Source organism: Aotus nancymaae, unplaced genomic scaffold, assembly GCF_030222135.1.
Source record: "Aotus nancymaae isolate 86718 unplaced genomic scaffold, 86718_ANA_hifiasm-v0.15.2.pri h1tg000028l, whole genome shotgun sequence".
NCBI lineage: Eukaryota > Metazoa > Chordata > Mammalia > Primates > Aotidae > Aotus > Aotus nancymaae.
The window spans coordinates 40,180,582-40,206,871 of record NW_026988441.1 but is presented as its reverse complement, the minus strand read 5'-3'; the positions used below and the strand labels follow the sequence as shown (position 1 = coordinate 40,206,871).

Here is a 26,290-nt window from a genome sequence, read left to right as displayed (position 1 = left end):
AAAATATATATATATATATATATTTTAAAGATTAAAAAATAAATAAGAAAGCAGGAACTATTTCAGAGTTGCTACGCACATTGTATTCTCTTATTCCACCCACACTTACAGAGCACTTTCTGCTAGGCATTTACTGAGGTACTGGGGACACAGACCTGGTGGGGCAGAGACTCTAGTGAAGGTGACAGCAGGGAGGTGATGGGGCAGGTTGTACAGGACCCTGTGGGCCCCAGAGAAGACTGGCGCTTTTATCTGGAGGAAGGTGGGAGCCACCTAGGGCGTTGGGCAGAGAGATGGGGTTGACTCAGGTGCTCACCCGCGCCCTCTGCTGGCTGCTCCAGGGAGAACAGGAAGAGGCTGCGATTTGCGGAAAGCAAGCTGCAGGCACTGGAAACCCACCATGTCAGCAGTGGACACCTGGACCCTTTCCACTGCCGCATAGGAGTTGGAGGACGTGGGGAACAGATGCCACCATGATGTTCATTTGGCCTACCATGGTGTGAGTTTGTTGTTTGTTTGCTTGAGACAGAGTCTCACTCTGTGACTAGGCTGGAGTGCAGTGGCTCAATCTCCACTCACTGCAACCTCCACCTCCCGGGTTCAAGCAATTCTCCCACCTCGGCCTCCCCAGTAGCTGGGACTACAGGCACGCGCCACCACACCCGCTTAACTTTTGTATGTTTAGTACAGATGGGGTTTTACCATGTTGGCCAGGATGGTCTCCATCTCTTGACCTCAAGTGATCCACCTGCCTCAGCCAAAGTGCTGGGATTACAAGCGTGAGCCACCATGCCTGGCTTTTAATATTGGTGTGTCACTTAGGAACACATTCAGCTGCAAATACCATAAGGCACAATTTTTATTTTTGGAGGCAGGATCTCGCTGGGTCACCCAGGCTAGAGTGCAGTGGCGCAAACATGGCTCAATCTCCCAGGCTCAAACGATCCTCCTGCCCCAGGCTCCTGAGTAGCTGGGACCACAGGTGCAAGCCATCATGCTGGGCTACTACTTTTTTTTTTTTTTTTTTTTTTCTGTAGAGACAGAGTCTCACTATGTTGCCCAGGCTGGTCTGGAACTTCTGGGCTCAAGCAAGCCTCCCATCTTGGCCTCCCAAAATGGTGGGATTACAAGCGCAAACCAGGGTGCCCAGCCATATGTAACCTTTTACAACTGGCTTCTTTCACTCAGCGTGACATTTTCTCTCTTTCCTTTTTTTTTTTTCCTGAGACAGTTTCACTCTTTTTGCCCTGGCTGGAGTGCAATGGCACAATCTCGGCTCACTGCAACCCCTGCCTCGCCTTAAGCGATTCTCCTGCCTCAGCCTCCCAAGTAGCTGGGATTACAGGCATGCGCCAAGACACCTGGCTAATTTTCTTTTTTTTTTTTCTTTTTTTAGTAGAAATGGGGTTTCTCCATGTTGGTCAAGCTGGTCTCGAACTCCTGACCTCAGGTGATCTGCCTGCCTTGGCCTCCCAAAGTGCTGGGATTACAGGCATGGGCTACCACCAGCTAACATTTTCTTTCTTATCTTTTCTTTTGTCTCTTTTTTCTTTTTGTTCTTTCTTTTTTTTTTTTTTTGACACAGGGTCTTGTTCTGTGGTCAAGGCTGCAGTGCAGAGGTGGAACCACAGCTCACTGCAGTCTCAAACTCCTGGAATCAAGTGATCCTTCCACCTCAGCCTCCTGAGTAGCTGGGACTACAGGCATGCATCACCATGCCTAATTTTTTTATTTCTATTTCTGTAGAGATGGGGTCTGGCTACATTGCCCAGGCTGATGTCAAACTCCCAGCTTCAAGCAATCCTCCTGCCTCTGCCTCCCAAATTACTGGGATTACAGGGGGAAGCCACCACTCTCAGCCCAGCATAAGGTTTTCTTTTTTTGTGGTTGTTTTTCTTGTTTGAGAGACAGAGTCTTGCTCTGTCATCCAGGTTGGAGTGCAGTGGCACGATCTCGGCTCACTGCAACCTCCGCCTCCCGGATTCAAGTGATTCTCCTGCCACAGCCTCCCAAGTAGCTGGGATTACAGGCACCTGCTACCATATCCAGCTAATTTTTTATTTTTAGTAGAGACGGGGTTTGGCCATGTTGGTCAGGCTGGTCTCGAACTCCTGACCTCAGGTGATCCACCCACCTCGGCTTCCCAAAGTGCTGGGATTACAGGCATGAGCCACTGTGCCTGGCCTGAGCACAAAATTTTCAAGGTGTGTCACACACCTGCATTCTTTCCATGGTTGAATAATATTCCATTATGTGGACCGGGTATGCTGCCTCCTGCCTATAATCCCAGTACTTTTTGAGAGGTCAAGTTGGGAGGATTTTCCTGTCTCTTATTTTTAAAAAATAAAAATGGGCCAGGTGCAGCAACTCACGCCTGTAATCCCAGAGCTTTGGGAGACTGCGGCAGGCAGATCATTTGAAGGCAGGAGTTTGAGACCACCCAGTCAACATGGTGAAACTTCATCCCTTTTTTGTTTCTGTTTTTTTAAGACAGGGTCTCCCTATGTTGCCCAGGCTAGAGTGTAGTGGCTATTCACAGGCACGATCCCACTACTGATCAGCACCGGAGTTTTGACCTGCTCCGTTTCCATCCTGGGCCGGCTGACTCCTCCTTAGGCAACCTGGTGGCTCCCCGTTCCCTGGAGGTCACCATATTGATGCTGAACTTAGTGCGGACACCCGATCGGCATAACGCACTACAGCCCAGAACTCCTGGGCTCAAGCGATCCTCTCACCTCGGCCTCCCGAGTAGCTGGGACTACAGGCAGGCACCACCGCGCCCGGCGTGAAGCTCTTTTTGTTTGTTTGTTTTTAAGACGGGGTTTCTCCATGTTAGTCAGGCTGGTCTTGAACTCCCAACCTCAGGTGATTGGCCCGCCTTGGCCTCCAAAGTGCTTGGATTACAGGCGTGAGCCACCACGCCCGGCCGTGAAACTCCATCTCTACTGAAAATACAAAAAAAATTTAGCCGGGGGTGGTGGCACATGCCTGTAATCCCAGCTACTCAGGAGGCTGAGGCGTGAGAATTATTTGAACCCGGAGACGGAGGCTGCAGTGAGCCAAGATCACACCAGTGCACTCCAGCCTGGACGACAGGGAGAGACTCTGTCCTAACTAAAAATTAAAACTAAAATAAAAAAAATTCCATCGTGTGGATGCACCACGTTCCTTGGTTGTTTCCACTTGTGGACCATTTGGAATGACGGCGCTATGAAGGTGATGAACAAGCATTATATGTTTTCACGAGTCTTTTTTTTTTTTCTGAGAGAGAGTCTTGCTCTGTCGCCCGGGGTGGAGTGCAATGGCGCGATCTCGGCTCACTGCAACCTCTGCCTCCCGGGATCAAGCGATACTCCTGCTTCAGTATCCTGAGTAGCTGGGATTACAGGCGCACGCCACCATGGCCGGCTAATTTTTTGGGATTTTTTTAGTAGAGGCGGGGTTTCGTCACGTTGCCCACGCTGGTCTCGAACTCCGAGGTCAGGCGATTCGCCCGCCTCGACCTCCCAAAGTGTTAGGATTACAGGCGTCAGCCACCGCGCCCGGCCTTGGGTATATACACCCAGGAGTGGGACTGCTGCCTTGTTAATGTTTCTCATGGAGCAATAGATAACTGAAACAATTACCCTTCCAGGTAAAGTCCCAGCTGATAGGGTGCATCTGTTACAGCAGCGGCGTCGAGAGCTCCAGCACCTTTTAACGCTTTGCCTTGCTCTCCCCAAAGCATCGCCTTCAGCCAGCCTCATAACCCAAGGCATCCACCATCACGTCCACATGTCAGCCAATAGGAAAAAGGAAAGAGAAAAACAGGAAGAGAGTTTACATGACACTCCCGCTATTGGCCGGAAGTGCGTCACGTGACATCACTCAGCTGCACGGGTGGCTGGGACATGTAGTCTTTTTGTATGGGAGGCCATGTGTTTGGCTTAAAATCGTCTTTCTTTTCATTTCCCTCCCTCCCTCCCTTCTTTTTTCCTTCCTTGTTTCTTTCTTTCCTTCTTTCTTTTTTTTTTTTTTCTGAGACAGGGTCTTGCTGTGTTGCCCAAGCTGCAGGGTACAGTGGTGCATTCATAGCTCATTCTAGCCTTGAACAACTGCGTTCAAACAATTCTTCTGCCTCAGCCTCCATAGTAGCAGGCATGCACCACTACATCCAGGTAATTTTTAATTCTTTTAGAGTTGGCATCTCACTATGTCGCCCAGACTGGTTTTGTACTCCTAACTTCTGCCTCTGTCGCTTTATTTTATTCTTTTAGAGACAGGGTCTTGGTGTGTTGCCCAAGCTGGTCTTGAACTCCTGGGTTCAAGGGATCCTCCTACTTCAGCTTCTCAAGGTGCTGAATTACAGGCATGAACCATCACATGCAGCCAGTTTTTTTGTTTTTGTTTTGTTTTGAGTCTTGCTCTATCACCCAGGCTGGAGTGCAATGGCACGGCCTCGGCTCACAGGAGAATCACTTGAACCGGGAAGTCAGAGGTTGCAATGAGCCAAGAACGCGCCACTACACTCCAGCCTGGACGACAGAGCAAGACTTCATCTCAAAAAAAAAAAAAGAAAACAAAAGAAAAAGCACCAAAGAAGACGCACATTTCTTTTTTGAGACAGAGTTACGCTCTCGTTGCCCAGGCTGGAGTGCAATGGTGTGATCTTGGCTCACCCCAACCTCTACCTCCTGGGTTCAGGCGATTGTCCTGCCTCAGTCTCCCGAGAAGCTGGGATTACAGGTATCCACCACCACGCCCAGCTTATTTTGTATTTTCAGTAGAGACGGGATATCTCTATGTTTGTCAGGCTGGTGTCCAACTTCCGACCCCAGGTGATTCCCTGCTTCAGCCTCTCAAAGTGCTGGGATTACAGGTATGAGCCACTGCACCCAGCCTTTTTTTTTTTTTAATTAAGAGGCCAGGTGAGGCGGCAACAAGAGCACAACTCCATCTCCAAAAAAACAAAAAAGAGTATGAGACCGGCCTGGCCAGCATGGTGAAACCCCACCTGCACAAAAAATGCAAAAAAATTAGCTAAGCATGGTGGCGCGTGCCTGTAAAACCAGCAATTCAGGAGGCTGAGGTGGGAGGACTGCTTGAGCCCAGGAGACGGAGGTTGCAGTGAGCCAAGATTGTGCCTCTGCACTCCAGCCTGAGAGACAGAGTGAGACCCTGTCTCAAAAAAAAAAAAAAAGAAAGAAAGAAAGAAAAGTAGGTGGTTATGCTTATGAAAGAGACTTCTGTGTCACTGAGAACATGGCCTGAGGGTGGGGTGGTGGGAAAGAGAACACATTCCTTAACTCCCAATTCAATTACTTCCTTGTTTATTTATGTTTAGACAGGATCTCGCTGTTACCCAGGCTGGAGAACACTGGCGTGATCAGAGTTCACCATCGACTCGCCCTCCCAGCTCAAGCAGTTATCCCACCTCAGCCTCCCAATTAGCTGGGACTACAAGTTCACGCCACCGTGCTCGGGTACTTTTTAAATTTTTGTAGAGATAGGGTGTGACTGTGTTGCCTAGGCTGGTCTTGAACTCTTGAGCTCAAACAATCTTCCCTCCTCGGCCTCCCAAAGTGCTAGGATTCCAGGTGTTGCCCTGGCACCCGACTAACTCCTAATTAGATTAGATTTGTTTCTACAATCTGTTTCGTTTATTTATTTACATTTTTTTTTGAGAGGGAGTCCCATTTATTGCCCGGGCTGGAGTGCATCCACATGATCTTGGCTCACTGCAACCTCTGCGTCCCAGGTTAAAGCAATTCTCCTGCCTCAGCTTCCCGAGTAGCCGGAATTACAGGTGCACACCACTATGCCCAGCTAATTTTTGTTGAGAAATGTTAAGTTTATGAATATTGATGAATGCTGAGTGTATGATAGAATATATTGTTTGCTAGGAAAAACGATGGCAAGGAAAACCTAAGTGCCCCCCACCGAGTGGAAAACTACCTGGGGTGTTCCAAAGTGGCAGGACAATGTATAAATATCATACACTGTTTAAAACAATTCTTCTGCCGGGTGCAGTGGCTCACATCTGTAATCCCAGCACTTTGGGAGGCTGAGGTGGGCGGATCACAAGGTCAGGAGATCGAGACCAGCCTGGCCAACGTGGTGAAACCCCGTCTCTATTGAAAATACAAAAATTAGTGGGGTGTGGTGGCACGTGCCTGTAATCCCAGCTACTTGGGAGGCTGAGGCAGGAGAATTGCTTGAACCTGGGAGGTGGAGATTGCAGAAAGCTGAGATCCTGCCATTGCACTGCAGCCCGGCGACAGAGGGAGACTCTGTCTCAAAAAAACAAAAACAAACAAAAACCACAATTCTTCTTTTTTCTTTTTCTTTTTTTCTTCCCCTCGCCCGCCCCCAAAAACCACAATTCTTTAAGATAGCTGACCCTTCCCTCATGGAGAATACCTTTTAGGTTGTCTGTGATCCGTGGTAAGCGGGCACCAGCTGCCTACTTGGCGTGTTTTGTGTTATGAGAAAATACTGAACACCTGTTTGTCAATGAGGATCACCTGTTCAGAGAGAATAAATGCGTGGGTCAGTGTCTACTCGGGGCTTAGGCTCTCAATTCGGAGGGCTGCTGCACCTCCCCACCAATACGCCCACCTTGCTGTTCTATCTGGGTGTCTGCCTCTCAGTTCTTTCCCCGCTGCTTGGGTGGGGGTCTCTACAGCCGAGCTGGTACTCAGTATTTTGTATTTTTAGCGGAGACGAGGTTTCACCATGTTGCACGGTCTGGTCGTGAACTCCTGACCTCAGGTGATCCTCCTGCCTCGCCTCCCCAAGTGCTGGGATTACAGGAGTGAGCCACGGTGCCAGCCTACAATCTGTTTTAGAGCCAGAAAATGCAATTAATTGTGGTAATATATTGCTATGTATTGAAATGTATATACATAAACACATATAACTTTAAATTCAAGATGCTTTTAACATGCAGCTAACACCAAATTCAGTTTCATAGGTATTCTTACCCAGGAAACGACTCCATTTATTTAAGTGCAAAAGGGAATAACTGTATGCGTATGTATATCTGCCTCTCCCCATCTATCTCTATGTATCTTACGTAACAGTGGAGGTGGCTTGTGAAGTTTGTCAGAATCGCAAAGGATCTGATTTAGATCTGATGAATTCTGTCCTAAAACAGGCTGTAAAGCTTTAAATTGGTGGTGTGGGGATTTTCCAAAGCCTCCCTCTCTGCTTTCTTGTCTGTCTACCCCCTATCAGTGTCTGAACTTGTTCTGTATTTAGCTTTTTTTTTTTTTTTTTTTTTTTGAGATGGAGACTCCCTCTGTCGCCCAGGCTGGAGTACAATGCCGTGATCCCAGCTCACTGCAAACTCCGCCTCCCGGGTTCAAGCGATTCTCCTGCCTCAGCCTCCTGAGTAGCTGGAATTAACAAGCATGCACCACAACACCCAGCTAATTTTTGTATTTTGGGTAGAGACGGGGTTTCACCATATTGGCCAGGCTGGTTTCGAACTCCTGACCTCGGATGATCTGCCCACCTCGGCCTCCCAAAGTGCTGGGATTATAGGTGTGAGCCACTGTGCATGGCCCTGTAATTAGCTTTTGATGGTGTTTGTTGTTCATCTCTCTCCTGGAGTGTCAACTCCATGAGAACAGGGAATTTTGCCTGTTGTCAACACTGTGTCTAAGCATCTCTAACAAAGGTTAGCAAACCACAGCCTTCAGCCCTAATCTAACTTGACACCTTTATTACTATTTTTGAGACAGTCTTGCTCTGTCACTCAGCCTGGAATGCAATGGCACAATCACGGTTCACTGCAGCCTGGAACTCCTGGGCTCAAGCAATCCACCTGCCTCAGCCTCCCGAGTATGTGGGACTGTAGGCGTGCACCACCATGCACAGCTCATGTTTTATTTTTTGCAGAGCCAGGGTCTCGATGTTGCTCAGTCTGGTGTAGAACTCCTGTGTTCATGCGATCCTTCCGCCCGGCTCTCCAAAAGTGCTGGGATTACAGGCATGACTCATAGTCCCCAGCCTTCTTTATGTTTTAAATCTTCAAATAAAAGCGTAATAATAATAATAATAATAATACCATGACATGTGAAAATACATAAGATTGGAGGCCCAGGCAGGGGGATCATGAGGTCAAGAGATTGAGACCATTCTGGCCAACATGGTGAATGAAACCCGTCTCTACTAAAAATACAAAAATTAGGGCCGGGCACAGTGGCTCATGCCTGTGATCCCAGCACTTTGGGAGGCCGAGGCGGGTGGATCACGAGGTCAAGAGATCAAGATCACCCTGGCCAACATGGTGAAACCCCGTCTCTATTAAAAATACAAAAAATTAGCTGGGCCTGGTTGTGGGTGCCTGTAGTCCCAGCTACCGGGAAGGCTGAAGCAGGAGAATTGCTTGCACCTGCAGGCAGAGGTTGCAGTGAGCCGAGATTGTGCCAGGGCACTCCAGCCTGGGTGACAGAGTGAGACTCTGTCTCAAAAAAAAAAAAAAAAAAAATTACCCGGGTGTGGTGGTGCATGCTGGTAATCCCAGCTACTTGGGAGGCTGAGGCAGAAGAATTGCTTGAACCCAGGAGGCGGAGGTTGCAGTGAGCTGAGATAGCGCCACTGCACTCCAGCCTGGCGACAAAGTGAGACTCCGTCTCAAAACAACAACAAAACAAAACAAAACAAAAACAAAAATAGGATTGAAAGAGCAAAACTTCATCTCAAAAAAAGAAAAAACTAGAAAATATTGCTGCCAGGATCTCTACAGAAAACGTTTGCAGATCCCTGAACCAAAACAGTGCCTCGTATACAGTACCCCCCAAATTTATAAACAACTTTTTTTTTTAAAGATGGGCTTTCACCATGATGGCCAGGCTGGTCTTGAACTCCTGACCTCAGGTGATCCACCCACCTCAGCCTCCCAAAGTTCTAGGATTACAGGCGTGAGCCACCGCGCCCAGCCAAACAAATTTTTTTAAAAAAAGGCCAGGTGTGGTAACTCATGCCTGTAATCCCAGCATTTTGGGAGGCCAAGGCAGGTACATCACCTGAAGTCAAGAGTTCGAGACTGGCCTAGCCAACATGGCAAAACCCTGTCTCTATTAAAAATACAAAAATTAGCTGGGTGTGTTGGCGCACACCTGTGATCCCAGCTACTTGGGAGACTGAAGCAGGAGATTAGATTGAACCCGGAAGGCGGAGATTACAGTGAGTAGAGATCATGCCACTGCACTCCAGCCTCAGTGAAGAGTGGGACTCTAATAAAGAAAAAAGTGGCTTGGCCAGGGCCTGAGCAGGTGGTTCCCATCTGATCCTGGCTTTCATCATCAGAGAACTGGGGTCAATGGGGAAGCAGCTAACATGGAAACACTGTGGTCTGGCAATTTGTAGAGGCAGGCTCAGCAATTTTTTTTTTTTTTTTTTTTTTTTTTGAGACGGAATCTCTCTCTGTTGCTCAAGCTGGAGTACAATGGCACGATCTCAGGTCACAGCAACCTCCACCTTCCAGGTTCAAGCAATACTCCTGCCTTGACCTCCCAAGTAGCTGGGATTAGAGGCACCAACACGCCCGGCTAATTTTTGTATTTTTACTAGAGATGGGGTTTTGCCATATTGGCCAGGCTGGTCTCGAACCCCTGACCTCAGGTGATTCACTCACCTCGCCCACCCAAAGTGCTGGGGTTACAGGTGTGAGCCACCACATCTGGCCAGTTGTGTAAAATGTTATCACTGGGGGAAGTTGGGAGAAAGGTGCACAAAATCGTCTACTATTTTTGCAACTTCTTGGGAATCTTAAACTTCACCAAAACAAATACAACTTCTAATTTTAAAAACCTGGCCAGGCGCGGTGGCTCACACTTGTATTCCCAGCACTTTGAGAGGCCGAGGCAAACGGATCATTTAAGGTCAGGAATTTGAGACCAGCCTGGCCAACATGGTGAAATTCCGTCTCTCCTAGAAATACCAAAAATTAGCCAGGTGTGGTGGTGTATGTCTTTAATCCCAGGTACTCAGGAGGCTGAGGCAGGAGAATTGCTTGAACCTGGGAGGCGGAGGTTGCAGTGACCGAGATCACGCCACTGCACTCCAGCCTGCAGTCTGGTGACAGAGTGAGACTCTCTTTTTTTTTTTTTTGAGACAGAGTCTCTCTCTGTCGCCAGGTGCCAAGCTGGAGTGCAGTGACGTGATCTCGGTCACTGCAACCTCCGCCTCCCAGGTTCAAGCAATTCTCCTGCCTCAGCCTCCCGAGTAGCTGGGACTACAGGCGCCCGCCACTACGCCCAGCTAATTTTTGTATTTTTAGTAGAGACGGGGTTTCACCATGTTGACCAGGATGGTCTCGATCTCTTGACCTCGTGATCCGCCCACCTCGGCCTCCCAAAGTGCTGGGATTACAGGCTTGAGCCACCACGCCCAGCCGAGATTCTGTCTCAAAACAAAAGAAAACAAAAACAAAAACCAAACCCCATCCCCAGCAGAATCAACAGGGCCAGAATTAGGGTGAGATGAGACTCACATGTGTCATGGCAGCGTTATATTCTGTTGTCAATGAACAATTTCAATAAATTTCAGGACCTTAATTGGCTTCACTGCAATTTGCTACACCTCGTTTCATAAAATAGGATAATTGTTCCAATCAGTTGGGCAGAGGAGGTTGGCTCTATAGACAGGCTGAAGACTAGCAAAAGCAAAGAATACGTTGGGCGCAGTGGCTCATGTCTATAATCCCAGCACTTTGGGAGGATCGCTTGAGCTCAGGAGTTCGAGAGCAGCCTGGGCAACTTGGCAAAGCCCCATCTCTGCAAAGAACACAAAAATTAGGCCGGGTGGGGTGGCTCACGCCTATAATCCCAGCACTTTGGGAGGCCAAGGCAGGTGGATCACGAAGTCAGGAGTTCAAGACCAGCCTGGCCAACATAGAGAAACCCTGTCTCTACTAAAACTACAAAATTAGCTGGGCCTAGTAGTGCACGCCTATAATCCCACCTACTTGGGAGACTCAAGCAGGAGAATCGCTTGAACCCAGGAGGTGAGGTGTGGTGAGCCAAGATCAAGCCATTTCACTCCAGCCTGGGCAACAAGAGCGAAACTCCATCTCAAAAAAAAAAAAAAAGAAATTCCAAATATTAGCCAGGAATGGTGGTGTGCACCTGTAGTCCCAGCTACTCAGGAGGCCGACAAAGGAGGATCACCTGAGCCGGGGCAGTTGCGGTTGCAATGGGCCATCATCAAGCTACTGCACTGCGGCCTGGGAGACAGAGACCCTATTTCCAAACAACAGCAGCAAAGAATGTTTACTCATTAGTTACCATCAGGTTATTTCAGGCTACTTTTTTGTCTAAGGATTAAAGCGATTAAGCAGAGGGAACTTCAGGACGCTGCCCACTGACGACTCAAACTGGCCTGTTTGAAAAATTGGCTGATAGGGCTCCCTCTTGACTTCCCCAAAGGTCAGATCACAACTTAGCTTTGGTGTGGTGACTTAGAACCTGAGTGTGGGGACTGGGCGCGGTGGCTCACGCCTGTAATCCCAGCACTTTGGGAGGCCGAGGCGGGTGGATTACGAGGTCAAGAGGTCAACATGGTGAAACCCTGTCTCTACCAAAAATTCAAAAAATTAGCTGGGCACGGTGGTGCGTGCCTGTAATCCCAGCTACTCAGGAGGCTGAGGCAGAATTGCCTCAACCCAGGAGGCGGAGGTTGCGGTGAGCCGAGATTGCGACATTGCACTCCAGCCTGGGTAACAAGAGCAAAACTCCATCTCAAAAAAAAAAAAAAAAAAAGAACCTGAGTGTGAGTAGCTGCCTTTTGTTTCTTCTGATCTGTTGGTGCTTAGTGCAAGAGTTTAGTCCAAGACTACAGCCTCCTTTAATTTTGTTGCCCAGGCTGGAGCGTGGTGGCATGATCACAGCTCACTGCAGCCTGGAACTCCTGGGCTCAAGAGATCCTCCTGTCTCCTGACTAGTTGGGACCACATGCATGCACCACTACGTTCGGCTTTTTACTTAAAGTTTTGGGATTTCAGGGCGCGGTGGCTCACGCCTCTAACCCCAGCACTTTGGGAGGCCGAGGTGGGTGCATCACCTGAGATCAGGAGCTTGAGACCAGCCTGGCCAACATGGTGAAAACCCACCTCTATTAAAACTACAAAAATTAGTCAGGCATGGTGGTGCATGCCTGTAATCCCAACTACTCGGGAGGCTGAGGCAGGGAAATTGCTTGAACCCAGGAGGCAGAGTCCACTGCACTCCAGCCTGGCAACAGACCAAGACTCTGTCACTCTGTCTCCAAAAAAAAAAAAAAAAAAAAAAAAAAAAGAGGCCGTGCACGGTGGCTCATGCCTGTAATCCCAACACTTTGGGAAGCCAAGGCGGGTGAATCACCTGAGGTCAGGAGTTCAAAACCAGCCTGGTCAACATGGCGAAACCCCATCTCTTCTAAAATACAAAAATTAGCCAGGCGTGGTGGTGGGCACCTGTAGTCCCAGCTACTCAGGAGGCCAAGGCAGAAGAATTGCTTGAACCTGGGAGGTAGAGGTTGCAGTGAGCTGAGATCACACCATTGCACTCCAGCCTGGGCGACAAGAGCTACATAGTGAGAACTGTCTCTGCAAAAAATAAAAAGAACTGTCACTGCGAAAAAAGAAAAAAATCTGCTATTTCATCCACCATGTACTTTTTTGCATTGATTTTTTTTAAATGTTAAGTGTTGTACTCGCCAGGTGTGGTGACACCCGCCTGTAATCCCAGCACTTTGGGAGGCCCAGGAGGATTATTTAAACCCAGACGTTCGAGATCAGCCTGGACAACATAATGAGATCCCCGTCTCTACAAAAACTAAAATAAAAAATAAATTGCACTAAAATAGTTGATTACTGAAGTTTGAACTTCACTTCTACAGGCACTAGGGAACCAAGGAGCGCTCTGGAATCTGCAGCTGGTGCAGATTCCAGGGTTTCCCAAGGCGGGGGAAGCAGGATGGGAGGGGGCGCCTACAAAGAGGTGAGAGCTGCACGAGCTCCGGGGCATTTGGGAGCCGCGGTCCCGCTTTTCCCCGCCTAGCGCCAGCCAGCAGGGTGCCGAGCCCACGCCCCAGCTGCACGCCAGGACCCGGATGTGCAGCGCGCGGGGCGTTGGGGCCCGTGGAGCGTGCACCGCGCCGCGTTGCAAGGCGCCGCACTGCACGCACTGGCGGTCGCTACGGCGGAGCAACCGTCCCCTCCCTGACGCCGCCGGGAGTCTGGATACGCACCTGGCGGAAGGAGCCGCAGCACCTGGCCGCATTGTGGTCGCTGCCACCGCCCCTCTCCCTCCCTCCCTCCCTCCCTCCATCACTCCCTCGAGGCGACCCACACGCGTTCCCACCTGTGCAGAACTCGTACCCCTTTAAGGAGCAGACGCCGCCAGGGGTGGGCGTGGTCGCCGCGAGCTAGAGAAGGCGAGGGAAGGGGGAAGGGGCTGGTGTAGGGCGGACCTGATTGGCCCTAGGCCCGGGTGGCGGCCGCGCGCGCCTGCGCAGGACGCAGCAGCGCGCGCCGGCGGCGGGAGGAGCGCGCGTGGGTGCTAATTGGCCCGGGCGGCGGCCCCGCCCGCGAGTGGTGGGAGGTCACGTGACGCGACGGCTGGGGGCTCCCGGCGCGGGGGACGCTGGTGGCCAAGATGGCGGCGGAGCTGGTGGAGGCCAAAGTGAGTGAGCGGCGGCGGCGCCGGCCGGGGCAAGTGGGCGAGAGGGCGGGGGCCGGGCCGCGGGTCCAGGTCTGCGCCTTCCGTCCGGGGCCCCACAGCGCGGCCCGCCCGCGGCTCCCCGTCCCAGCCCCCAGACCCCGACCCCAGGGCTCAGGGTGAGGGCGGGGGGGCGGGGAGGCCGGGGGCGGGGCCCTCCTGCCTCTCCCGGTCTTCGCGCCGGGGGTCGCTCCCCCAGCTGCAGGCAGGGTTCCCTCACCCAGCCCGAGCCTTTAGGGTCCGGGTTCCCAAGCGCCGGGCCAGGGCCGCGCCTCCCGGTTGAGGCACCGTCCCCCCGGGCTGCGGGACGGGTTGAGCTTCTGGTTGCCCTCTTGCTTCCGAGCCGTAGTCCCTGGTATTTGGCCGGTGTGTGTAGGGGGGAGTGTCTGCGCTTACCCGCCCGCAGGGCTACCAGGACTGGTATCTGGGTCTTGTCCCCGCCCAACAGGCCAGGCAGGGGTTTGCGAGTCCTCTGCTCCGAAGGGTCCCCTGAGTTCCGGATAGCGTCCTGCCACCGTCCGGATGGAGAAGTCAGGGCCCTGAGACCACCCCAAGACACAGCACGTCCTCTGGGGGGCTGGAGCCCCTCTTCAGCTCCTGCATTGGTCCCAGGACCCCGCCCCCTTCCCGACGCGGTTTCTCACACCCCGGAGTGGGCGCTGGGGGAACACTGGGCCCTTTACCCTCCCCATAGTATGGGGTCCTGACCACTTATCTTGGTTAGAAACCTGCCTTGCTCACCCCTTTTTTTAAAAAAAAATCTTAAATCCTGGACCTGTTTCGTTCCCCTCGGGACAGAATCTAAGGTTGCTGATTCTGCTTCTTGTAGCTCTAAACCTCACCTGTGCAGCATCAGATACTGTCTCCAAAGTTTGGCCGCTTCTATTTTCTACTCTTGAGCGAGTTTGCTGCGAAGATCAGACTCCCTTCCTCCCTGCACAGCCCCCAGCACCTTTCTGCACCCCAGCTTTGGTTTCTAAGGTCTCCTGTCTTTCTGCTTATACTCTGATTTTGATATTTGGAGGGTCCCCACTGGGTCCAAGGCTGGCCTCTTTAGAATAACTTCGGCTGTTGCTCTATCATGGTCTGGGTCCTGTCCAGGTCCCATGTCCGGTAGGTACCATCTCCTCTTCTAGCTTGGAACCCCTTTTAATCGTCCTGAGATTGAGCTCAGAGTATCCCCATTCCTGGGGATGTACCTTCTTGTAGGTGGCTACCTAGAGCTGAGGATCGTTTAAAATCTTTAGAAGTGTCGTCAAGGCCACTGCTTCCAGGGAGTTAGGGGATCTCTCCCTCCCTCACCCTGCTTTAGGTCTTCCTCCCCAGGGTCCTGACCTGTACATATTTTCTTCCCACATCACCCGCTGGGATCTGAAAACACAGCCCTCAAGGTTCTGTGATGATAGCATCCAACCCTCTTACCCTCCCAAGCCTTCACCCCGCACGCACTTCTGCCCCTCTCTAGAGTTTTGCAGAGTGGAGACACCCTGGAGATGTGGAGGCCTGAACTCTGTAACCCCAAGGCAGCAGGCTCTGGGCTTGAAGTTCCCTGGAGACCTCGGGACATGGAGCTGTGACCCTGGACTCCACCCCCACCCTGACTGAGGGCAGGGTCTGCACTCTTTCGTACAATCCAGGCCTTGAAATACGATCTGACGAACTTTCCTTGACCCTTTGGTGGCTGGTACCCACCCCCACCCCCCAGTTAAATCAAGTTTGCCCCTTCTTTCAGACTCTCTAAATTGCGAGCCTCCATTCAAGGGGGTGGGACCTTAGGGGGTCTTCTTTCTCCTTGAGTCCGTTTCTATCCCTCCAAATGCCTTAAATGTCATCGAAACATCCCCTTTTTTACAGGGGCCTTCCCCAGCCTGTCACACTTACGGCTGCAGATTCTGTCTTTTGGGGTGCATCACAGACTGCTCGGAGGGGTGAATGGTGGGGGCTTGTTGATGAACTTTGAAATCTGAGACTCTGCTTGAGGCCTGGAGGCGGGTTTTGGGGCAGGGGTGTCGTGAAATAGTCCACAGTGTTTAGCACAGCATACATCTCCGCTCTCCTGGAGAGAGGTGCCTTCCTGAGCTTCCCCCGGTGCTCCGTGCTCCAAGGGCCCCGTGCTGGAGGAAAGGTTCAATACAACTGCTGTGTCTCTGCTGATGTCTCCCCACGAGGCTTCCAGGCAAGCCTGGAATTGAAACTCTGGAAGCTCTGGAAGCTGCCGGGGCCTGGCGCTGTTTATAAACACAGCTTTGACGGCAGGCGTGTCAGGATGAAGCCAGGGCAGGAAGCGATCTCAGGGCGTTGGGGGCTTCTTCCTGAATGCGTGTCCTCCTGCCCCACTCCAGTGTCCAGGGCAGGCTCCTCTGAGATGGCAGCTGCCGGGAAATCTGAATTGTGAACATATGGCTGCCTAAGGAGTGTGCTCTGGGAAGCAGGAGCTGCGGCTCCACTGTCCAGCCTGGGCGGGGCGGGGGCTCCTGGGGTGCCAGGATGTCAGCAGGTTCCCAAGCCCACCTGCCTTCGGCCAGGCTGCCAGTGCGAAGTGTCCACATGACATCGCCTCTCCTTGCTAAGACCTGGGCAGCTTCCAGAAGAAACATCTTGTCTGCAAGCCTTTTTGTTTTCTGCACAAGGTAGGAAGTCAGGCCAAGAGAGATGAGGCATTTTTGTTTGCAAAGCATCCCTGACTCAGGCCCAGCTGACCACGCAGGTCCCCATAGCTAGTGTGCTGGTGAGCTAGGGGGCCCAGGGACCGATGCCACCTCCATGCTTGTGCTGGGGAGGCTGTGGGCCAGCCGCTTCCCTCTGTGAGCCTCGGTTTCCTCACCTACGCGATGGGTGTGGTCATTGTGAAATTGGCGACACGGAAAGGCCCTGCTGGTGCCTGGCAGGGAGCAGACACTTGTGTCCCTGATTCTTTACAGTCGCGGGGTCACACATCCCTGATAGGGAAGAGGGTTCTCCTCAGGCTCTTTGGGCAAGACTGGGCCACCTGCACGTGCGTCCCTGTCGTTTTGAGCCTGGACAGCGTCTCCGTCTCCAGCAGGACCCTGGCCCGGTACAGCTGGAAGAAATGTCAGCTGACAGATGAGGATTCTGCCGCTGGGCCGGGGCTGCTGCAGCCTCACTGCTGAAACGTGCTGCTGGGCTCCTGGCCTCACCCTTGGGCAGCTGGGAGCCGGAAACCCCTGTGCCTCCTGGCACGGAGGCTGCGGTGTAGACTGCCCAGTGAGGCTGCCTCTATCTTTGCCCCTCAGGATCTTTCAAAGGTAGTTTGAGTGAGTGGTTTCTTGGGGTGCCCGTCAGCTTTCCTCAGCACCCTTGACACCAGCTTTTTCCCCATTCCTCCTGGAAGTTTTTCTTTCCCACCACATCTCATTCATCCCAGGCCAGCTTCAGGGCCGAGGGTGGGTGGCCCCGAAACCCTGCCAGCTGGCCCTCAAGGACACCTGGCTTCTGTGGCTTGTGGAGGAGCCCTCCTTCCCCTTCAGGGTCCTACCCCTCATGGAGAGGGGGGCCAAGGCCATGCTACGCCCAATCAAACCCTGGGGTCAGCTGGGCTCTGCTGTTTAGTTTGATTTCACTGCAGAGTCCCTGCCGGGAGATGAGGGCAGGTCCCGCAGCAGCCCAGTGGCTGCTGCCCTCCCCTCAGACTAGCCCCCCAGGGAGTCCGGGCAACATCTGGAGATGTATTTGGTTGTCATGAATTGGGGGGTGCTGAGCACCCCACAGTGCCCCGGATGGCCCCAATGTCCACAGGGCTGAAGGGGAGAAACCCCGCATGGGATGATGAGCGGATGTTTCGGAGGTCCCCGAGTTGACGTCCAGAGGGTAGTGTGGGAGCAGGAACCGCCCCTGGTGTCAGAGCCAGGCCTGGGTCTGAATCCTGTCACTGCTGCCCCTAAGGTGGCAGTTCCTCGTTTGTGACAGAGCTCACACCAGCCAGCAGAGGTGTTTTAAGGGTCAGAGTTAAATATATAATCACATGACCGGCTCAGTTCCCGGCAGGTGATTAGCACTAAGTAAACTGTGGCTGCCATCGGCGAGACCGAAGGGAAAGCGTGTTTGTGGCTGACGAGGGTTGAGGGCCTGCCCAGCCGTGCTTTATGTTGTTATCTTCCCGATGAAGAGACTGAGGGTCAGAGAGGCACTTGGCATTTGCCGGCTAGGCACTGGCAGAGGGGGTTTAAAGCACGATTCCTAGTTCCTGCCCCGGGGATGCTTTCAGGCTGAAGACAGGGAAAGAGAACCTAAAATAGAAGGGGGGCCTAGTCAGAGGCCCTTTTGCTGCGTTGGCGATGCTGGGGAAAGTTTGATGAGGAGGAGGGAGGGGGGTGGGGCTCTGCTGGGGGGGCACCCTAGGGGCAGGGCACGCCACCAGCCCCAGCCAAGGCTGGTGCTTCCTGGCGAGTGGGTGTTTCTCAGGCCCCCACGTCTGGGGGCTGGCCTCCGTGGCATCCCCTGCCTCGGCAGCTCTGGCCTCTGAGAGTGTGTGTCTGGTTGCTCTTCCTCAGAACATGGTGATGAGTTTTCGAGTCTCCGACCTTCAGATGCTCCTGGGTTTCGTGGGCCGGAGTAAGAGCGGACTGAAGCACGAGCTCGTCACCAGAGCCCTCCAGCTGGTACAGTTTGACTGTAGCCCAGAGCTGTTCAAGAAGATCAAGGAGCTGTACGAGACCCGCTACAAGAAGAACGCGGAGTCTGTCCCACAGCCGCACCGGCCGCTGGAACCCCTGACCATGCACTCCACCTACGACCGGGCCGGCGCCGTGCCCAGGACTCCGCTGACGGGCCCCAATATTGACTACCCCGTGCTCTACGGGAAGTACTTAAACGGACTGGGACGGTTGCCCGCCAAGACCCTCAAGCCAGAAGTCCGCCTGGTGAAGCTGCCCTTCTTTAATATGCTGGACGAGCTGCTGAAGCCTACTGAGTTAGGTGAGTGGCCGCCGCCCCGGGGAGGCTGCGCCTGGATGTCTCGCCGAGGCCCACCCGGCCCAGCGACGTGGCCGACCTCCAGGGATGTCCTGTGTGGTGCAGCCAGGGCGGGGAGCCACAGTGGCAAGGGTGTTCTTCCCGGGAAGCAAAGGGACCATCTTTGATATTGTTCACCCCTTGGTGTGTTACACGTTACCCCACAGTGGAGCGGCTGGAAGCAGTGACTGGCTGTTAGTTCTCGGAACCCGCGAGCCGCGTTGTGGAGTGTTGGGGTGCGGGGGCTCTCCCGAGGCTCAGTCAGGCTGGAGCTACCTCATCCGGAGGCTTGACTGGGGCTGCAGCAGCCACATCCTTGTGTGGTGTCTGGCAGGCCTCAGCTCCTCGCTGGCTTTTGGCCACAGTCCCCAGGTCCTCACCATGCGGCCCCCTGCACAGGCTGCCCAAGTGTCATCTGCCTGGTGGCTGCCTCACCCTGGGCAGTGGACGTTCCCCACCAAGCTGGGAGCTGGAGCCCTTTTTATAAGCCAACCTCAGATGCCTCACCACCTCCCCCACAGAGTCCATTGCTCACACAGACGCTGTGGCGCAGGCAGGGACCACACCAGTCTGTGATTGCCAGGGCCACTTTCCCTGCTTATTCCCCATGGAAAGGGAGCTGGACAGGGGCATCAGCCTTCCCTCCTTCCCCCAGACTGTGGGTCCTTGCCTGCAGCCTGCATGAGTAGCCTTGGTCAGCGGGCTCAGGCCACTGCCAGGCTGCAGGAATGTCTGCCTCAGCCATAGCCCTGAGCTCAGGGCCAGGGAGGCCTGAGCAGCCCCAGCCCCCAGGGCAGAGAGAGTGCAGCCTCTGGGCCTCCCAGATAGTGAGCGGAACCTACACCCTGAGGAGCTCTGGTTTACAACCAGGACCCTCAGTGCCTGGAGGACCTCTCCGTTGTCTCTTCTTCCTGCCTCCCCTCCCCTGCCCCCACTTTTTTTTTCTTCATGCAGTAAACATCAGAGTGCCTGCTGGGTGGGTGCGTGACGGGCACCAGGAGCACCAGGCGTGGGCACGCAGCAGGGAACGGGACCAAGCCTGCGAGGTTCAGAAGCCCTGTACACGCTCCTCCCACCCTGCTGACCCAGCGAACTGCCTGGCCCCTGCTGTAGCCTGGGGGCCCCTCTCTGGCACTATTCAGTCCACTGGGTGCCAGCTGGCCCCCTCACCCCTGCCTTGGGAGGTGGGGTTGATGGGGTGGGGAGAGGAGGTACTGTCTGCCTTTCCCCTCCCGCCTACAGCACTGGGACTTTGTGAGGTTAGGCTGGAGGGGCTGTGCTTTCTGGTGAGGATGGAGGAGGTGGAGGAGGGAAAAAGGCGCTGCCAGTAGTTCCTGGGCAGCCGAGGCTCCGCCCTCCAGCCTCAGGCTCCGCCTTCCCAGTGAGGCTCCTCCCCCACCTTTCTCCTGGCAGGAGGTATGTAGCACAGCCTCCCACGGAGCAGGTTGGCCCAGCAGCACCTGTCCTGGTGGACTGGGGCCTTGGCCTGAGTTCCTTCAGGCTGACTTTTCCTGCCTTTGCTCCCTCGTAAGGGAGGCCGTTCCCCATGCCAGGTTGTTGGGCAGAGCCGGCTGTCTCTGAAGGTCGGGTCTTGAGAAGAACTGGCATGGCAGGGAGGCTGGGCTTTCCCTGGAGCGGCAGGGCAGGCTTGTTGCAGGGTGGGGGACGGGGCTGGCCGGCTTCCTTCCTGCACGGGGACCAGTCGCTCCGCCCCACAATGCTTCGCTGTGCCTGAGCCCCCAGGGACCCCAGTCACCTGATCTCCGGGAGAGCCTGCTCCCTTGTCTACACCAGGATGACTCTGCTGGTGGCTCAGAACAAAGAGGCCAACCCCGCCCTGCCTCTCCTACCCACTGGCTCCCGCCCCATCCCAGGGCCTTGAAGGGTGCTCAGGTGAACCCCCTTCCCTGGACTCCCATGCTCTCGGGGGGCCCCCTGGGTTCTCAGAGCATAGACCCTGGTCCTGAAGCAGTGGTCCGCATGGTTTGAAGACCCAAGATGCCATCCACATGCCCACACTGACCTTGGGCTGTGTCCCTCCCCAGGGTGCCCTTTGTGGTGCTGGCCCTGCTGGGGGCTGCCTTGGGAGGACTCGGCTCCACTGGTTCCCCCTTGCCCCAGCCTCTGGCTGTGACCCACCGGCCGCCGTGAGGCCCACCGCTCTCTGGTCTTTTTTCCCGGAAGAGCCGCCGGCCAGCTCCAGGATGGAGACCGCACCAGGCGGACAGGAGCCATAAATCACGCAGCGTGGAATGCCGGGCTGGGGGAGGGGGTGACAGAGCTGCAGAGCGGGCTGTGGGGACCTCGGGCCACAGATGATCGGCTCTAACGGGAGGTGCTTCTGTGGGGAGGGGCCAGTGCCCAGAACAGTGCGGAGAATGGCCCAAGGTTACACAGCAGCCCGCCTTCCTTATCCCAAGCCGTCTGGGTTCTGCTCCTGAGCAGAGGCTCCAGCCAGTACTTCTTGAAGGCTGGAGACTCTGTCTTGTCTCTCAGCGAGAGAGCCAGCTCCACCCCTGCCCAGCCTGCACCTCCGACTAGGGGGCCTGAGCCTCCTGTCAGGGCATGTGGCGGGTAGAGGCTGTCAGGAGATGTGGGGCAGAAGGAAGGATGCGCTGGCTGGGCACAGAGCTGCTCCCCAGGGCCTTGGCCCGCAGTGGGCGCCCTGAGGAATCTGCCTGCCCACCCACCTGCCACGCAGAGTGGAGTCCCTGTCTTTGTGGCACCAGACGCCCTCAGAGGCAGGTAGCCCCGGCACCAGCCAAGAGCCACCAGTGTCGCTGTGCTGTGCGGAGGCACGTGTGCCTCTCATCCAGCCTCTGAAGCCCTTGGGCCAGCGTTGCCCAGGCCGCAAGCAGGGTAGCATGGTCCCTGCTCAGGTGCAGCACAGCAGGTGACAAGACAGTGCCAGTGATAGGTGTCTCATAGATGGAGGACTTTCAGGGACAGCTGTCAGTAGTAGGAGCCATTTACTGTACATTTGTGAGGCGGTGGCAGTCAGGAAGGCTTCCTGGAGGCAGCAGCATTCCAGTCCAGACCCGAGGGTGACTCCCAAGAAGCCAGGCAGAAAGGAGGGGCAGGGGAGTGTGTTCCAGGCAGAGGGCAGTGAGGGCAGAGGCCAAGGCGAGAGAGGGCTCTTTCATGAGGTTGAATGGAGTCCATTGTGGCCAGAGCATGGTGCACCCAGGAGGAGGGACATAGCAGCCTGGGTGCGGGCGGCAGAAGCTGGAACCCGAACACGCTGGGCTGAGAACGGTGGGCCCAGGGAAGGCTGGGGGCTACCCTCCTTGCCCCAGCGCTGCAGCACCCCTGAGGTTCCAGGGAACTCTTCCTGGTCTCAGATTCTGGTGTCATTTTTGGGGTCCTCGAGGAAGCCGAGGGGTACAGGAGGCACGTGGCCGCCAGCTATTTCCAGCCAGGCCCGGTACCCACCCAGGCCTACCCTCCATCCATCTGTGCACTGGGAGTCAGGGTGGGCACGGCCGTCCTGTGTCACTGTCCCATGTGTGGGATGGTCTGACCCACTCGGCCTGCTGGGGCCTACCATGCCTGTGGTTGGGGAATGGGGACTCCACCACCTCTGTCCCAGGTCCTGGCCTCCAGGGACTCGTACCTGGTCGAGGAGGAGGGATGAGCCCACTGTTACCCATTGAGGGGCTGCCACCCCCATGTCCCACTGGTTCTTCTCTTGTTCCCTGTGCCCCCTGCCCCGTCCAGCCCAGTTCCCACCTGCCTGCCAGCCGCAGCCTCCTGCTCTGCCTCTGCCCGCTGGTACCCCTCCCATGGCAGCTGGGAATGTTCTCGGTTAGAAGGTGAGCCACAGGCCTGCTCCCCTCAGAACAGCCCCCAACCCGGACCTCGTTGCCTCTCCTGTTCCATCCCCTCCCTCCTCCCATCCCCTCTTCACTCTGCTCAGCCACACAGGCCTCCCTGCTGGGCCTCCTGGCCGTTCACCGTTCCTCCAAGTCTCCAGGCAAGGTCCTGCGCTTGGGCCTTTGCACGGCTGGGCCTGTCACTCGCCTCCCCAGACCCTGTGAGGCTCCTCCCCGGGCTCCTTGAGGGCTTTGCTCCTTGTTGCCCTCTTGGAACGGCCTCCCAATGTAGACTTTGCTTTTCATTTCTTTATTTTTTGATGTCGTTTCTTAATTTGTGTGTCTTATTTCACACTGGGGACTTGGACCGCCTTGTTCCCTGTGGATGGGTCGGAGCAGGATTGGGGGGCCAGGTCAGGGAGGACAGTGAGAGCAGCAAAGAGCCAGCGTTCCTGAGCCCCTCTCTGCATGCCCCGATTGTCCTGACAGCCCCACTGATGGGAGGCAGCCAGCCTGCTTGGCTGAGTGTGAAGTTGAGGCCAAGACAGCCTGGCTCCTCGCTGTGAGTCAGGGAGCTGGGGTTAGAACCCGGAGCCCCAGCTGGGGTGTGTCGTGCCTTCCTGAAACCTTGGCTCTGTCCATACCAGGCAGCTTGGCTGATGGGTGGAACTGTCAGCGTCGCCCCCTGTGCCTAGCCAGCGGCACCTGTTTCCCACCTCTCCAGGACGGTGCCTCCTGTGTCTCTCATACCTGATGATGCTGCCTCCACTCTTGACCTGGGGGAGCTGGGGTGGGGAATCAGTGCTGGTAGCTCTTAGCTGGACGGGGTGAGGCCAGGCGTCAGAGAACTTGTATGTGCCAGCAAGGGGACATCCTGGAGGAGGGGACCAGCTGGAGGGGAAACAGTCTCATCCATCAGCTGCTGCTTTTTTTTTTTTGAGGTGGAGTCTGACTTTGTTGCCCATGCTGGAGGGCAGTGGTGCGATCTTGGCTCACTGCAACCTCCTGCCTTCAAGCAGTTCTACTGCCTTAGCTCGCCAAGTAACTGAGATTACAGGCCCACATCTCCATGCCCATCTCCTTTTTTTTTTTTTTTTTTTTTTTGAGACAGAGTCTCACTCTGTCGCCCAGGCTGGAGTGCAGTGGTGTGATCTTGGCTCACTGCAACCACCGCCTCAAAGGTTTAAGCAATTCTCCTGAGTAGCTGGAATTACAGGCGTGCACCACCACACCTGGCTAATTTTTTATATCTTTAGTAAAGACGGGGTTTCACCATGTTGGCCAAGCTGGCCTCAAACTCCTGACCTCATGATCCTCCCGCCTCAGCCTCCCAAAGTGCTGGGGTAACAGGCGTGAGCCACCTCTCCCAGCCCTAATTTTTTGTCTTTTTAGTAGAGACAGGGTTTTACCATCTTGGCCAGGCTGTTCTCAACCCCTGACCTCAGGTGATCCACCTGCTTCAGCCTCCCTGAGAAGGCCTTCCCCACCTTCTCAGTGGCCCAGTGAGAAGAATCCCAAAGTGCTGGGATTACAGGCTTGAGCCACTGCACCCAGCCTAATTTTTTGTATTTGTAGTAGAGATGGACCGGGCACAGTGGCTCACACCTGTAATCCCAGCACTTTGGGAAGCCAAGGCGGGGGCGGATCATGAGGTCAGGAGTTCAAGACCAGCCTGGCCAACATGGTGAAACCCTTTCTCTACTAAAAATATAAAAATTAGCTGGGCATGGTGGTGCATGCCTATAATCCCAACTGCTTGGGAGGCTGAGGCAGGAGAATTGCTTGAACCGGGACCCAGGAGGTGGAGGTTGCAGTGAGCCGAGATTGCGTCACTGCACTCCAGCCTGGGCTACAGAGTGAAACTTCATCTCACAAAAATAAAAAAATTAAAGAGAGTTTCATCATGTTGACTAGGCTGATCTTCAATTCCTAACCTCAAGTTATTTACCTGCCTTGACCTCCCAAAATGCTGGGATAACAGGTGTGAGCCACCGCGCCCAGCCCTGATTGGCTTTTTAAAATCTCCCGGCAGCTGCGTGCATTGGCTCACCCATGTAATCTCAGCACTTTGGGAAGCCGAGGTGGGCCGATCGCAAGGTCAGCAGTTCAAGACCAGACTGAGCAACATGGTGAAACTCCATCTCTACTGAAAATACAAAACTTAGCCGGGCATGATGGTGTGCACTTGTAATCCCAGCTACTCAGGAGGCTGAGGCAGAATTGCTTGCACCTGGGAGACAGAGGGTACACTGAGCTAAGATCGCACCACTGTACTCCAGCTTGGGCGACAGTGAGACTTCATCTCAAAAAAAGGAAAAAAACATCTCCCTGTGTTTCATTTCTGTTTAAACTTTTGCACAATTAACGCACTTGTTTTAGAAAACTGGAATCAGCAGCGGAGCAGCCGGGCCGGCGCCCTGCCCCCCAGAGTGGCTGTCTGGGTGCACCGGGCCGGTGCTTGCTGCCTTCTCTCTTTGCATGTGTGACTGTAGGAACATGTGGCTGTGTCCTAACTGCTATTTTATAACCACCCCCCATATTGTGAGCATCTGCTTGCAGCGTTAAATATTCATCGTCAGCAGCATCTCGTGAGGCTGCCTGGCAGGCTAGGGTGGAGCTGATGGCTGAGCCTTTCTTGCTGGGCTCTGGGATCATGCCCAGGGGCTGCTTTGATTGCCGGGGCTGGAGGGCCTCGTCCCAGAACCCGCGCTGTCCAGCAGGGCTCCAGTGGTCACCCTGCCTTGCCCCGGCCTCAAAGGTGCATTCTGGTTCAGCGGCGCCCGCGCCTGTGTCCTGCAGGCCTGTGGGTGCCAGGCAGCGCACGAAACCATCTCCTCCTCGGGGAACTGCATGCTTCAGTGGCCCAGCGAGGAGCACCAGAGTGATGCGGGAAAACGGGGTCGGTCCTTGGGAGGGAGAAGGTTTGGAGAAAAGTGGGGCAGGGGGTGCGGCTTTTAGATGAGGTGCTCAGGGCAGCCTTTCCTTCTGGTGACATTTGTGCAAAGACAAATACAGGGCCGTGAGGCTGGTTGGGGGAGGAAGGTTCCAGAAGAGGGAATGGCGTGTGCAGAGGCCCTGAGGCAGCGTGGCTGGTGGGGCAGGAGGAGGAGGCCAGGGTGGTGGCTGCGTGTGCGGCAGGGTGGGTATGGCCCTGAGCAGTGGTGCTGAGGGCCAGGGGTCTCCTGCGGAGCCAGCCCAGGGAGCGGCCGCCAGCTGCTAAGCCCGGCAGAGCTGGGGGAAGGGGTAGCAGCAGGTGGGGTTTGCAAGCAGAGCCGACAGCGCTGATGGAGGGAGTGGATGTTTGCGGAGACAGCAGAGATGGGCTTCCTGATGCCTCCCAGGTTTCTGGCCCCGAATAGCTGACCTCGAGGGCAGAATCGCAGTCTCGTGGTTACATCCCCAGTGTAGGGGGGCTGGGGCCAGTGGCATAGCAGAGCAGGCAGAGCACAGGCCGCAACCCGGCCTCCTTTAGAGGGAGGGGCCCTCCCAAGGCAGGGACCCTGGAGCCTTGGACCCTGTCTGCTCCGGGCGCAGGCTACCAGCAATCCCTGGGCAGCTAGGTGGTCCCCTTGCTGCATGCTGGGGACCCAGCCTCCTCCCCTGCATCCTCCTGAGACACTGAGGGCTGTGGTGTCAAGTGTTTTGACCTCCATCCCAGCCTCGGAAGCCCAGGGGCCCAGTTCAGGTGTCAGCTCCTGGGAGGCCTCCCTGCCCCTGAACCATTGCTCCCCTGGTGCTTGGGACAGATTTGGGCATGTCTGCAGGTGGCCTGTGTGCCCAGCCTCCCTATTAGGCAGGCTTCTTCAGGAGCCCAGCTGGGAA

At 54.7% G+C, this 26,290-nt stretch overlaps 1 protein-coding gene and 1 long non-coding RNA gene across 2 annotated transcripts in view; one reads left to right on the top strand and one right to left on the bottom strand.

The window, feature by feature from the left end:
* Positions 1-836: 836 nt before the first annotated feature.
* Positions 837-13,418, bottom strand: LOC135276809 (uncharacterized). The gene is made up of 3 exons (XR_010344380.1): positions 13,329-13,418; positions 6,598-6,818; positions 837-6,503 (listed from the first exon to the last, which is right to left on the bottom strand). It is a non-coding gene; the product is annotated as an uncharacterized LOC135276809 (long non-coding RNA).
* Positions 13,419-13,581: 163 nt separating this feature from the next.
* PIAS4 (protein inhibitor of activated STAT 4) overlaps positions 13,582-26,290 on the top strand; it is a 30,397-nt gene continuing 17,688 nt past the window's right edge. The window contains exons 1-2 of the mRNA XM_021676843.2: positions 13,582-13,649; positions 18,197-18,620. Of these exons, the coding sequence (XP_021532518.1) occupies positions 13,623-13,649; positions 18,197-18,620 (451 nt within the window). The 5' untranslated portion in view covers positions 13,582-13,622. The remainder of the gene's footprint in view (positions 13,650-18,196; positions 18,621-26,290) is intronic.